We start from the raw sequence: 14,902 nt of genomic DNA on the forward strand, positions 1-14,902 counted from the left end.
CTGAAAGCCCACGTGCAGAGCGCGCATGCCGAGCAGTTCTTCAAGTGCCCCATCTGTCCCATGGCGTTCAAGGCCATCCCCAACATTAGGGTCCACATACTGAACACACACGGAAACCAGGTGGCCGGATACAGGTCTAGTTTTTTCTTTTATACTTGACACGGTCTTTACTCAAACTGCTATTATCTCACCATATACCCTCGGGCCGGGGCATTAACCCTTTATTATACAATAAAGGCCATCATCATCATGTGATTACAGTTCCCACATACGAGTAAATTTGCACACATCCTACTTTACTTCAGCAGGGCTCGAAATACCACCTGCATACATTGTATGCAGGTTAGTGCAGGTAAAATTGGAGCTGTGCAGGTATTTCTGGTGTCTACCTGCACCTAACCTGCACTGGTCCATGTACTGGGTTTTATACAATGTGTCCTATGATGTAGGTGTATATGGATTGTTATCAGCTGCATTGACTGTTACCACCTATAAAGTATAAAAGAAAAAACTAGCAATGGTTCATGAACAATTTTAGTATCAGGGCTCCAGACTAACTTTTTGGCCTAGGAGCACTGTGCTCCTAACTCTAAAAACTTAGGAGCACCAGCAAAAATTTAGGAGCACCACTGTAACAATTGGTAGTAAAAGCAAAAAATCTAAGAATCATTGTTGATCACCTGGAATAGCATATTTTAATACAGTAATATGAAAGAAAAAACAATCTTGCTTTAAATACGGTGAATGTGGTAAATACATTGATGTGGTGGTTCTTGGGGATAGGAGGACAAAAGTTTTTTTGCTACGGCTGGCTGCTTTATTCAGACTCGACTCTTGTACCTCCAGCCTTGTCAGGCATGACTGTTGATGAACAAGTTTTTAATGTCCAAAAAATGAAGTAATCAAACTTGCAACATAAGGATTATCAAAATGTATTCAATACTGAAACCAAGTTACACAGACAAAAAAGTAATTATGCCTTCTTATTGTAAGAACAATGAAAAATAACTGATTAATCCCAAATTACCATTTAAATTGAAAAAAAAACCCACAAATAAGTATAAAAGTACAAGTGTCTGACAAAATGGGTGAAATTGAACTGAAAATGGAAATAGTGCAGGCCGCTCTCCAACACCAAGATCGTATCTCAAGAATGTTTTTTTTCCACCCTACCATTTTTTTTATAAAGGCCTACTTGTTCACTGTCTCAGGGGCTGCAACATTGTTGTCTAAAAAGTCATGTTACAAAAGTTTTGTTACTGCCTACTGGACCTCCACTTATCATGCTGTCATAGCATATCATACCATACCATACTATATCAAGGAGGTTATTTCCTATACATGAAATCTCCTTGGCCAAACCAAGGCTCTTTCTTCAACCTCCTTGGCCAAACCAATATATATATATATCATGTATACTCTCAAATCTCCCTATCTGTTTGGACAAACTCACAAAGGGAATACAGTAAATAAAGGTCCAGTGGAAAAACATTTTTTAAACCTCCTTGGTTCATGTAATTGAAGACAGTACAGACACATGGCAGACCTTAATGAGGTGTGACAACCCCTGCTGACCATCCCTGTCAGGGGAAGAAACTGATACCTGGCAGGGACAGCCTTTCCCTGCAAAGATTCTACTTGGCTGGATGATAAATGATGATTAATTGTAAGAGGTTGCACTGTGCCACTGTGGTTACAGATCTGGTCGCACCAGGGGAATTCTACTCGCATATGCGACTAACTTGGTCGCAGTCAGGAGCCCTGTATGCTCCATACTGCCTAAATTCAGAGTGGTGCAGGTAAAATTTGTCTGGTGCAGGTAATTTTCAATGTTACCTGCACCAGTGCAGGTATGCAGAAAAAAGGATTTCGAGTCCTGTTCAGTCATAATATATCACAAACTGTATTATAACTTCCTAGCCTTCTAACTCCCCTGGTATGTTACTATCGGTCTATTTGGCCAATTTCTACACATCTTCAGCAACCTGTGGAGCCTGTATTGTACAAATGTATGTGTCTCGTACTTTCTACAGTATAATTCATTGAAGTTAACTACAGTGTACAATATGCTTTATACCATTTGAAGGTAACGGTCCTCTAACACAACCACAAATAACTTAGTAAACATTTTGTATATGGTTATGAAGCAACTGACAGTATATGGCTATACACATGTACATACAGATTACGTGTACATCATTTTCAAAAGTAAAAGAGAACCTCAAAACGATTGGCATTCAAGGCGGCAAAAGTACTGGCAAATGACCAAAGAGAGTGAATAAATCTGGACAATAGCCAACAGTTGTGTTGAAACTGAATGCTACTGGAATTTCAAAACAGCTGCATTGGCCTGATTGAGGGATCTCTGCAAACTTTGCGAGTATGGTTACGTGTGGACCATTATGAAGGTTCCCTGGGGGCTAGTTTTTTTATATGTACTTTGTAAATTGGCTGTAATTGTAATCATCCAACAGCGAGATTATTGAACAATACATTGGGGAAATAAGAGAATAATTGACGTTGACTTAAATTTTCAAATTGATGGAAAATTTGAGCTGGTTGTTCAATCCTTTCTTGGGAAAATCTATGATATCAAATAATAAGCTAAAATAAAGTGGTAAAACCTCTTGAGTAAAACAATAAATTATAATTAAGGATAAAAATAAACGTTCATGGAGCAGAAAAAAACATGGTGTTTTAACTTCTCAACTTTCCTATACAAAGATATAACTATCTCTTTGGCCACCTTAAAAGTTTCGTGCCTCAACTGTTATTTAGGGGGTCCTGGAGACGACCCTACAGTCAACCAAAGTAACGAACAATGTTTGAATCTCAAGAGTACACTTTCAAAGCTCCTGCCTTGCTCTGTTTTGTAAACTGTCCTGTCTTAACTGGCATAAATGCCATTAATTAATATTGCTTCATTTGTAAAAAATGGTACTGGTAGTGTTCAACATTCTCTCTACAAACGTGTGAATTGCATGCCTACCTACGAGGTCCTTTTACCATTTATCTGTGCAGTAACCTTGAATCAGGTATGCACTCTGACTTTGACAACAACTTGCAGCACCTTATCAATATTGAAAAGCTTTAAAAATGTGTACGTTAATCAAGAAAATATGTTGTGTAGATATTTTTTTTGTCTTACTGCACACATTGTACATTATATAATACAAGTAGGCGTTGAAATACTTTTTCTGAACATTGCAACTGCTTTAACACTAGGTGACCTGACATTTTGTAAAAAAAAAATGTAGGATAGAGCTATAGAAATGTACTAGTGATTCTAATCTATTGACTGCTATTTTACTGGGATCCAACCAATACAACACATATTATCAATAAATCTTGTGTTGACCACAATCTGTTTGACAAAGGTGACTGGGCCAGGCCCTTTATTTCACTGTTTGCATATTTAACTTCTCTACATTTTGGATTAACGTTAGAAGTGCTACCTTGTCCAATGAGAATTAATTTAGCCTCTCTCTAAATCATAATGCTGGGCCAGGCCCTTTATTTCACTGTTTGCATATGTAACTTCTCTACATTTTGGATTAACATTAGAAGTGCTACCTTGTCCAAGGAGAATTAATTTAGCCTCTCTCTAAATCATAATGCCTTGCCCAACTTTTTTTTACAAACAGACCAGACAAACCAGAAGCCCTCATGGTGATCACATGACCTCCTGGAGCATGCAGCACCTACCACAAACCGCCCCGCCATTTTGTCTGACCTCTGTCTGACCCCTGAGGGTCCTTTCTACAAATTTACTGCCAAAACAAGTCCTCTTTTTCCCCTCTAGGAGATTAAAAATGACACCTAGGGTAAACAAAACATTAAGATACTGAAGTGATGTGGTGAGACTGAGAGAGAGGGGATGGTTTAGACGGAGGTAATTATGCGAGAGACAGAAAGACCACACGTGGGTCACATGATCTTCAGCTCTGACGCACAGCAAACAGGGGAAGCCATTTTGTCTGACCCAAACCCCTAAGAAGGGCCCCAATCTGGCTATGGGAAGGAAACAAGATGTGAATACTGGTTAAAAAGGCGAATCAAGTACACAAATATGAAATCTACGAATTATGATATTAATGCAGGTATGAAACATTAACAGCTGCATACCTTTCACCTTATTCTTAAAATGAACAGACAACGTGGTCTTCTGGTAGCTGCTTTACAGGTTGGCTAAACCAAGGACATTTTATAGAAGTCCTTGGTTTGAGTTGATAAATTGCAAGCGGGCTAAAACTAGCCAAGATGAGCCACTAGTATTATACCCACACACAAATTGATTTTTTTCCCAATGACCGAATGGGGTACCGCAATGAGGAACTACATATCTTAACAGGACTGACTGAATAAATGCACATGGTAAAAAAGGCAAACACAATTTATATGTGCTGGTATGGGGTAAGATCAACATTTGAAAGAATATTGATATCTGTGGTATGAAAGTGAAGTAATTTATCCTAAGGTCACAAAGGTGATAATTTTTCTCTTTTACAAGCCAAACCAGTCCGCAATGACATTTCAGTGAGAGAAAGCTTTATAATTATAATTTATATCTCATTGAAATGTTTTAGGTATCAAATTGTGACTGGCTATGCAGATGTTGTCCAGGTGTCACTTGAATTGAAATAAATGGAGAATGGAATTCTCTGTGCATGTCTACATGATGCGCCCAAGCCTAGCCTGGTATCCAGCTGTAATATAGCTCTCGAGTCTCTTCTTCTCAAATCAACCGGGGCCAGACGTACTAGTAATTGCAAAGAGGAGAGAAGAGACTCGGGAGCTATATTACGGCTGGATACCAGGCTAGCCCAAGCCAACATGGAAGCTTTCTTTAACGTATGTATTAAAATTAATCAAAAAGACTTGAAAGACTTTTGCTCTCTGATGTGGCCTGAAAAGTTATGTGAGTAGCTGCAAACACATGAACTTTGCGCCCTTGCTGTCTTGAATAATAAGTCACTCACTCACTCACTCATTCACTCACTCACTCACTCACTCACTCACTCACTCACTCACTCACTCACTCTCCAGTCAAACCTGTGAATTCAAAGACATATTTGTCCCAAGGGTTGAAAATAATCTTTCATAATTTTTCATTCAAGAGCCCCTAGTCAATGTGGAAGATGATATAAAATCTATATGACATCTAAAGTCAGATTTTGATAAATAAAGAATATTGTTGCAAAGACGTCGTATTTTTTCAAAACAACATAACATGTCTTAGGAACTGGAAGTTCATTGATTACTTGCAAACAATTTGTCAGCATACTGTAAATGTATTTAAGTTCACGGGGATTTAATTTTGCGGTAACACCATACACTGCAGACTAATACCATAATAGAAAAATGTTCGCGGTGGATTTATGGTCACCGCGAAAACCGCAAACATTAATCCACCGCGAACATTTCTGCATTTACAGTATATCAAAGTTTTACATCAGAATTTTCAGATGAAAATAGCACAGAGACAGTATGGAAGAGCCCCTGCCACTTGAATTAGGAATCCCCTGATTGTCAAGGTTGAGTTTATCACTAACCTACATGTAGGGCCCATCCCAGCATGTCCATATTTAATTAGATATTTTGTTAAAAATCATCATCATCATGGCTCTTTCCTCATAGTCGAGGATGTGAAGAAAAAAATGATACAGCGTTTATGACTAACGGACAGCACAGACAGGTTGTCAGTCTGTTACAACGCAGCAGTCGATCGTTCTGTGAAAACAAATTGAGCTGGTTAGTCTGTCTGTGGGTTGGACGGTTAAATCTTGGCTGTCGTGACCACAGCAAATGCCATCAGACATCTGCGATGAGCCAAGCGTGCTCATTATTTCCACTGCAAGCTGCACCGACGACGGAGAACGACCCGCTGTCTGAAATCTCGCATCTCAAATCGTCAGAAACCTGTGAGAAGGAAAGACCTGTTCACCTTCCTGACTGAAGAAGCTAGTCCAGTCAGGTGCACTCAGGCTGTGGAGGCATCATGGGGGAACCATATTTTCATGGCTGCCACCACAGGGGCATGCATAAATTAACATCATCACATGTCACAGGAATGGGTGTCATTTCCCCTCCATTCCTGTCATATTTCTGTGCCTATGGTACAAGTACTTACCGTAAGATGTGTTGGAGAAGACTTGAGTCGTGATTTAGATAATTATGGAGCCCATTTTGGGGGTAAGAATGTGTGGAGGTCCCGCCAGTTGCAGACAGCAGCCGCCGGTCACGTGATGCCCACTCCGCAAGGTTCCCTCCTTCCCAGAAGCCACCTCGTCACGCGGAAGAAGATTGGCAGCAAAATCAAACGACAGGTAGTCTGCACACGTCGGACTGGGTTTTTAGGTCAGACTTACTAAATTTTTCCTCAGAAACCACAACTCGTGAGAGAAAAAACTGTCGGAAACATGGAAGGAAGCTATTGGAGACTTGTTCTGGTTGTTTGCGTCGGGCTAGCGCTGGTACCGAGCCGTTCCGGCGAGTCCGTCGGTGGAGGAAGCAGCGTCACTCCGCATGGCCACTTACAGCCTATCGGCAACCAAGTGCCTCCGGTCGGGATGGTGGAAGTCTTGCAAGACGTTCCTCACCCGAGAGACTTCTACCACAAGTACGTGAAGCCCGGGAAGCCCGTGGTCTTCAAGGATGCCGCGAAGGAGACGGCCGCCTTCAAGCTGTGGACAGACGAGTACCTCAGGTAGCCTGGTATCCAGCCGTAATTATAGCTCCCGAGTCTCTTCTCTCCTCTTCGCAAATTAGCCTGGTATCCAGCCGTAATTATAGCTCCCGAGTCTCTTCTCTCCTCTTCGCAAATTACCAGAGAGGAAAGAAGAGACTCGGAAGCTATATTACGGCTGGATACCAGGCTAACCTCAGGTGATATTAAAGGGGGAGGGGGGCATTATTGTTATGCCAATTTATGGTAGACATAAATCGCTGCAAACTGGATAATACTTGAACATAGGGTAAAGTATGCCCTCAGTTATCAGATCTGTTTCCACAGACCCTTGGCTACTTGGCCAAAATGCCCCCAAGAAATTTGTAGTCCCCTATCCCATTATAATTTACCACATAATTTTTGATAATAATATCGGGTGTAATATAATTTCCCAAAGTTACACCAACATATATGTTATTTCCTCACTTCACTTGGAGGTGTGGTGTTTGAGGAGAGTCAAACCTCGAGCACGTCAAACAACCCACCACAACCCTGGGAAAACCAAACTCCTAAGAGCCAGCACACAAAGGGTTACCGATCCCTGCCATGCGCACATCCCCCCCCCCCCCTACAACAAGCACTCGCCCGATGATCCAACCGATAGTGGAGCCCAGACGTGCGGATGGGTGTTGCAGGGGCGCGTGTGTGGCTTCCACATTGGTAACGCTTTGCGTGCCGGTTCTTAGGAGTTTTGTTTTCACAGGGTACGACAATAAACAAAACAGAACAGGGGTGCTTCCCAGTGTGAGTGGATCAAATAATAAATATGTCTGGACTGGATATGAAGTTTTTACTATTCAGTACAGACCTGGTGTTATGCCATGAGGTGGTTTAATGGGTATGCAAACAAACAAGTCCTCTCTGAGTTAGACTGACTACTTCTGGCTTAATAATACTAGCAAGTAACGTTTGGTCTATCATGGGTTCAAAACATGCGCGACATCATTGGGAGCAGTAACTTATAGATACCTGAACAGAGAAGATTTATTTAATGGCATCTACTAGTAGGTTATTCTAACGTTACATCATACATGTACCTGAATATGCAAATGTCAGGTTTTTGGACATGTGACCATTTATACTTGTTATGTAATTACAGTAATTTACCAGAAAATTGATGCATGTGGTGCAAATTATAGGGTGCCAGAATTGATATATAGCATCTGTGTATTGGTTAAATATTATTTCATAGAAATAGCCAGCTAGAAAAGGAAAAGATAAATGTTAATAGTTGTGGGTGTAAGCCTTTTCTAATGTCAGGTACATGTATTAGAGGACAAAAGTAACTTGCACTAGTACTGGTGCAAGTCTGGTCTTAACTTACTTGCAAAACACCAATTTTACTTGCTTTACTTTAATGACACAAACTTGCATATGCATGTGGTATTTCGAGCCCTGTAATAATATGTTCATTTTCCAATTGGTCCAACATCCGGTCAAGTTCAACTAATTTTTTTCAGGTCTGTTTTTTCTGGACCAGTCCAATAAGAAAAAGCGGTTTTGTACCAGTGCACCGTACTGGTACCCAGCCCTACTAACCAGTGTTTTATGTACATGTGATTTTTCAGTGCACAATATGGGGACTTGGAAGTAGAGGTTGAAGAGGGGAAGAAGGAGAACCGGACCTGGCCTGCCTACTCGATGCCCTTCCGAGAGTTCCTCAGCACCTACAAGAGCAAGGACATCTACCTGGTAGAGAGCATCGAACCTGAACTAAGAGGTACCACTCAAGTTCAACAATAACATAATGTAGAACCTCTTAGTAATTCAAAGTATAAGTATTATAAATGGTCAGGTTATGACCGTTTTTAGAATACAGTAGAAGCTAGTTAATTGCACAACGAATAACTGCAAACTTCTGTCAATTGCACTACACATTTCATGTATAGAATTTCTATTATTTGTTTATTTCCCATCCTTGCTTCTTACTTCTTACTGTGGAAAAAGACATTTAAAGTGCAATGCATATGTGGCAGAGCCGCAGAAACTTTCTGAAACATTTCCTTTGCTTCTTGATGTCTCCTTCACTAAAAATGATGTACACAATAACACATTAAAAAAATGCTGCAATGATGACGCGCAAGTGTGCACTTCACTTGACTTGGTATCACCTTGCTGTACCACACCCAGGTGTGGGAAACAGGTGTTGACCAAGGCATGAAAAGTAATCTTCTCACTGAGCAGCAGCACCTATAAAATTCATCCTCTTAACCTATTAATCAATCTATTTCAATTTCTTTAAGATAAAGTGGTTATTACTGCATATACATATCAGGATATTACAAAGTTTTAGCCAGGCATGCGTCAAGGCATCATTTGGATGTACTTCTCTTTAAATAACAAGAAATTGGAAATGCTAGATGCTCTTACACTGGGGAGTAGATCCTTTGAAATTCTGATTGACCAGGGATGCCACTAAGTTATCTGTGGTCACAGTTTTTTACTGTGACCTCTAGATGTCAGTAATTTTGCCCCTCAGGATACTAAGTACTTTAGAATGTGAAATTATAACTTAACATTCCCTTAAACTGTGCATCATGGAAGTTGGATGCCCTGAACCCTCCTACAATAGTCATGCCTATATCGCTTACCACAACTCACCAAGAAGTTTGGACCCCAAAATCCTGGCTAAAAGCCTGACATACATTGCATATGCATGTTCACCCAGCTGTTCATGAAGGAAAATTTTCTCTAGCTTTTTTCCCAACAGTCTACCCATTAGTGCTGATGCAGGATTTAGAAGCAATGGGCCAGGCTTGAGACAACAATGCTAAACATGACTCTTTATTTTTACGTAGGTGAGATTATGCTATTGAGGAACCTACTATGTGGGGGCTTCCAACAGAATCTAATGGATGCTGTATTGTGGTTCAGCAGTGGTGGAACCAAGTCGGTTCTACACAACGACGGTGCTGACAACTTAAACTGTCTCCTCGAAGGATCCAAAGAGTTGTATATGGTTGATAGAGTAAGGAAAATCGAACCTCTGCTTTGCATTGGACTGCCAGAGGCCATAATATTGCGGTTCCCTTTGCATGCTGGGAAAACTGGAGAACTCTGGGCAATGCAGGGAGCAAGTCGAATAATTTTTTATTGCCTTTTCTTAATACTAAATTTCATGAATATTCTGTGTATTAGTTCATGGAAAAAACATGTTAAAAACATTACCCCATGGCCTACAAAAATATCTAGGTGTACTGGTACATCCACAGTCAAAAATAAGGTGTGCAGCTCCAATTTTTGGGTGCAGACAGTCGCACATGCATCCAATATTTTGAGCACTGTTAATGTATTTGCACTTGCCCCCAGTGTTACCCTTGGTTCTGTTATCTGAATATGGCCTAGATAAATAAAAATTGCATGTATCATGTTATAGTAAATGCATGTGTTTTCCCTAGGCGAGTTTATGTTGTTGAAGAATCTCCTGTGTGGTGGTTTCCTGGACTATCTGCAAGACGCTGTAATGTGGTTCAGCAGCGGCGGCACCAAGTCGGTTCTGCATTTTGACGCCGTTGACAACATAAACTGCCTCTTCGAGGGGTCCAAGGAGTTGTTCATGGTTGATAGAGTGAGGAAACATCTAGAGCATCTTCCTTGCTTCGAAATTTTGTTTTGGGTCTTAAGGTTGACATGCAACTGTTGTCTATGCAAAGTGCTGTGATTTTTCCAGTCAAGTTTCTTAGATAGATTTTCTTGTTTGGGAAAACTCAAAGGCAACACCGATCTTATGTGTCTGCCCTTGGATGTAAAAAAAAAAGAAAGTCCAAAGTTGAAGACCAACATGAAAATTAAGTGGGGTTGGACGAGTCCACTAACCCAATTGTCCTGGGCAAGTCAAAATGCCAATCAATCAAGTGCATGACCTATGCCACTTGCCCAATCTCTCCGTTGAGTGAGATTTTGATATGCTTTCTACTTTTTACAGTCATGGCACCAAACATTGGTCAACACAGAAAAATAAGAGCCAATAACAGAAAGTCCATCGATGGAAGTGAAAATACATAGAAAAATGTTACTTAAATTTTGGGCAAGTGAAAAGTTGGTTCTGGCAAAAAGATTTCTTATGTACTTACCCAATTAGACAAGTGAATTTTAGAAAACTTGCCTAACTCTAATAAGGAAAATACTGTACCTCAGTGCATTTGAAGGTGTGAGCATTATCAAATTCCAGGTTTCATTTTGGCCCACTGTTTTTCACGATGACTTCTCACTCTCACAAGAAATGTGAAAATCGTTATTAAAGGAAACATGTAGTGTGGTCTTACATGAGATTCAGGTTTTTTTTTAAATAAGCATTCCTGTTTTTGTGTTTGCAGAAAGAATACAAGCATATTGACATAGACCACCAAGAAGGGTCCTTTAGCGGAGTTGATGTAGAAAAAGTTGATCTTCACAAATATCCTGGTCTAAAGGATGTTCCCTGGTACAACGCTACCATGGAGGCAGGAGACTGTCTCTTCATACCCTACAAGTAAGTCTTTCATCATTTTCCTAGTTGTGTTCATATCTATTTTGCATGTTGAAAAAGTTTTATCTGATTGGCAGCAGGGTTCTCCCTAGAAATTAGATTAACAGTGTTGTAGGAGGGTGCATAGCATCCCTTGTGAAGTTTCATGAATTTTACTTTTAGTAGAATCATACACCTACTCCTATTAATAAGTATGGTGAGTTCTGCTCATCATCATCTGTTCGTCTTTATCAAACACTAATATGATCCTCCAGCATATAACCTCCCACTTTCAGTGAGTTTACTATGTATATACTGGAGGTTCCTACAATAAATGCTTAGTATGTATACCAGGATTCAAACCTGTGATCTTGTGGTCCAGCAGTGAAGTAAGTCGCCACTTTCATGTTAAACTGGTCTCAACAATCACTCAAGGGAGAGAGCAAGGTGGTTGCTGATGCCACTGGTGGTTGCTATAATTATAAACAGCTTGGTTGGTTGGTTGGTCGGTCGGACGATTGGTACAAGTATATGGCAATACAGTAGCTGTTTAATTGCACACCCAAGTGGCTTCTACTGTAGTATGTATAGGCTCAGTGGTATAGCAGTATGTATAAAGGCCAACTAGAAAGATAGACTCACTGACAAGAAAAGGCTATTACTTAGTGTGACTGGGGCTTGCAAAACACCTCTAAATTTGCCTGTTGGATGGTCACCAAGCTAGTGCCTACAGAATTCCTCAGTTGAAAATTCAACTACCACTGTCAATCCATTTTGGTTGCTAGGTGTGGTGTGAATGCCACTGGGGGCTGCAAAAAGCGGTTGCTGGCTGGGTAAGACGGTTGCCTAGCATGCGCAGAGGGTCCTAACTATGTGAAATTAGATAGGTCTGTTTCAACGTTACTAATGTGATTGCAGGTGGTTGCCTATGCCAAGTGGTTGACTTTGATTTCACCCTATACAGATGGTTCCACCATGTGAGATCAACAGCATCAGACCAGAAGAGGAACGTGGCGGTGAACATCTGGTTCGCTCACCTGTACAGGTTTGACGAGGAGGACTGCAGCAAGAGGGGAGACCTCCCAGACTTCGAGCCTCTCAGTAAATACAAGTTTGTGGCAACTGCAGAGCAGATAAGGTAAGGGTAGAGAAAGATTCACACACGTTGCACTTAAGTACAGCCTCTGTTGGTTTTGAGTCACAGTTTATCCCCCCTTAAAGATAGTCGCTCTATGCAGACCCTAGTGTATGCCCTATTCAAAATACCCTGTTCAACTGGCAGGAGCTGAGGTTTCCACTTTTTTGGGTCCCGTAACAAGCTGTCAGTCAATTAGAAAATTGACTTTACCTAAAAGAAAATATTTAATACTATATAATAGGCAATACTCTGATTGGCTGCCTCTCAAAATTGGAAACCTTAGCACGGTTTAGCAAAGCCTCCCCAGGTATACTCAGTCTGTATAGGCTGCTGATGAAGCTCTGGTAGGAGAATGAACAATAGCATGCTTCTCCAACTGTCAGTGTCTTGTTTGTATCAAATTGTAGAGATCTTGAAATTGTAAGGGAGTGCACATTTTCTGATTACTGTCCACAATTTGACTGTGACCCTCATTATTGCAGTACTGTAGGTAGCATTTTGAAATGGCACAGAAGTTTTAAAAAACATGTCTCATCTTTTCCTCTCAGGTCAATGTTGTTAGAGGCATTTGAACTTGAGGAGAGAGAATCAATCAGCACAGAGGACCTAGAACATGTTACCATTGATATTGACTCTTCTGATGAAGTGGACATGAGCTACAAACTAGATGTGAGTTTGGTTAGAAAATACAATATTGTTTTTGCTGGTGCGTCCGTGTTCTTCCTTCCTAGCAGAAAGGGTTTACGAAAAAGGCTGGGCCGTACACCAGGCTTGGCTACCTGGGCTGGCTATCATGTCAGGCTACTCAAATACCCGATTCATAGCCCCAATTAATTTTTTCACTTGCACACACTACTTTGGGCCGAGCCTTATAGTATTAATGCGAGTAGCTTGAAAAAAGGCTAGAGGGAAAACATTCTGCATTTCACAAAAATGTTGCCTTTCTAGTTCATTCTGTTTTCTCACAATCACTCAGTTACTCCTCACTATTCAGTCTCTCACTCAGTGCTGCATCACTAAGCTATGTGTGTTCACTGTGGGATATGCATTATATAAGACTTACACTAACATACATGTCTTTGCAAACAGATATTTGAAACCCTGGACCTGAACAAAGACTTTGTGGTGACTGTGGATGAAGTCTACCAGGTGCCCACAGAACACCTGGTGGAACTTTTCCCTGACTTCTCGCCAGATGGACCACTCGGTGACAATGAGGATGAAAACGAGCCTCACGGACATGACGAGTTTTAGACAGTCTTCTGCCAAATTGAATATAGGAGAGCAGAGGGACCATAGAATTTTTATATCTGATATTCATCATCGTAGGGATAGAAGAACATGGTGTAAAAGGTGAAAAAAGACAAGGTTTAAGGCTTATTCCAAATTTTTCCAAGAAGTGGTTAGATTATGGACCAGCAAAATCTTGTTGTTCGATACTGAACTAAGAATTTCAAGGAGCTGTTTTCAGACCTTCTGAGTCCTGACAGACTAGCCTGGTATCCATACTATACTAGCTCTAGTTTGCTCCTCCATGATTGTTTCCCCGCAGCAGAATAGTCTTGCCCTGTGCCTATTTAAATGTTTATGTCCCGCTCACTTTCTGGAAATGTCCAGTGTAATGATGGTCAACTTTCTTCCGCCTGTTTAAACACTGTTACTATGCTGCCAATCAGATCTCAAGCCTATGATATTTTAGGTGAATATGCAAGTGCCAACTGTCCCTGTATTAACGACTTCTAGAATATTTAGCAATGGGACCTATCACAGTAGTATACCAGGGCTAGAATAGAGTGGATACCAGGCTACCGACAGACAGGAAAAGCCTTATGAGCAATTTCTGGATAGTTTTGCAAGGTCATGGATTTATCACTATTGGTGGTGACTTATAAGGCTGTGTAGTGACTGACCCCAAATCTTACGGTTGTGGTGTCAGTGTGGCATATTGGTCAAAACATTGGGCTCAGGACCAAAAGGTCCCAGGTTTAATACTCACCATGCACCAATGTTGATTGCTACCAAGCGCTGTATAGTATAATTCTTTTGTGGTTGTGGATCAGTGTTAGTAAGTCCATGGCTGTAGGTTATGTTAGTCAGAAAGCCCATGACACACCATTATCCTTACATGTACCACTGAAAGTTTCACAGCCCTGGACTTCGTAAGAAGTTACTCCACAGCTATTGGGTCTGTTAGTGTTAGTTAAAGTTGTGCCATGTTGTCAGGTTCTAGTAATTCACAACTGAAAGTGAAGACTTGCAGGGCCTCCAAATATACTCGGAGGGTGTACATTTTTGGGATGCTGCTTTTTATACTATTTTTGTACTTGCATGTGCTTTCAAATCTGATGTGACTGATGGGGAAATTAAGATCTATTTTTGGTGTATATAATCCAGAGAATATAGCAAGGTTCAATTTTAGGGGATAGCATTGGAAATGCTTGATTTTGTGGAAAGACCATATCTTTATACGCTATCTTTGGATAGAGGTGTATATTTATAGCTAATTTGAATGTAGATAATTGGTGTACAGATGGAGTGATTAAAACAATATTTATGGACAGTAAATGGTAGTGTCACCATGCTTGCACAC

The 14,902-nt window shown here is 40.6% G+C and overlaps 2 protein-coding genes across 3 annotated transcripts in view; one reads left to right on the forward strand and one right to left on the reverse strand.

The window, feature by feature from the left end:
* Positions 1 to 6,283, reverse strand: part of LOC118410547 (zinc finger protein 532-like) — a 13,930-nt gene extending 7,647 nt beyond the window's left edge. The window contains 1 exon segment of the mRNA XM_035812310.1: positions 6,131 to 6,283. The gene's annotated coding sequence lies outside the window, so the exon portion shown is untranslated.
* A 28-nt stretch (positions 6,284 to 6,311) lies between these two features.
* On the forward strand, positions 6,312 to 14,870 carry LOC118410546 (bifunctional peptidase and arginyl-hydroxylase JMJD5-like). Of its 2 annotated transcripts, none has more exons than XM_035812308.1 (7): positions 6,312 to 6,706; positions 8,296 to 8,447; positions 10,126 to 10,295; positions 11,044 to 11,198; positions 12,139 to 12,312; positions 12,861 to 12,981; positions 13,402 to 14,870. In XM_035812308.1, the coding sequence occupies exons 1-7, from the start codon at positions 6,420 to 6,422 to the stop codon at positions 13,564 to 13,566; spliced, it is 1,224 nt and encodes a 407-aa protein (XP_035668201.1). In that variant the 5' UTR covers positions 6,312 to 6,419; the 3' UTR covers positions 13,567 to 14,870. The 2 variants fall into 2 exon arrangements, with proteins under 2 accessions (XP_035668201.1, XP_035668202.1); XM_035812309.1 differs by lacking the exon at positions 10,126 to 10,295 and adding an exon at positions 9,526 to 9,695 and having other exon boundaries at positions 6,387 to 6,706.
* The last annotated feature ends 32 nt before the right edge of the window (positions 14,871 to 14,902 follow it).

This window comes from Branchiostoma floridae, chromosome 2 (assembly GCF_000003815.2).
Source record: "Branchiostoma floridae strain S238N-H82 chromosome 2, Bfl_VNyyK, whole genome shotgun sequence".
In the NCBI taxonomy this organism is placed as follows: Eukaryota; Metazoa; Chordata; class Leptocardii; order Amphioxiformes; family Branchiostomatidae; genus Branchiostoma; species Branchiostoma floridae.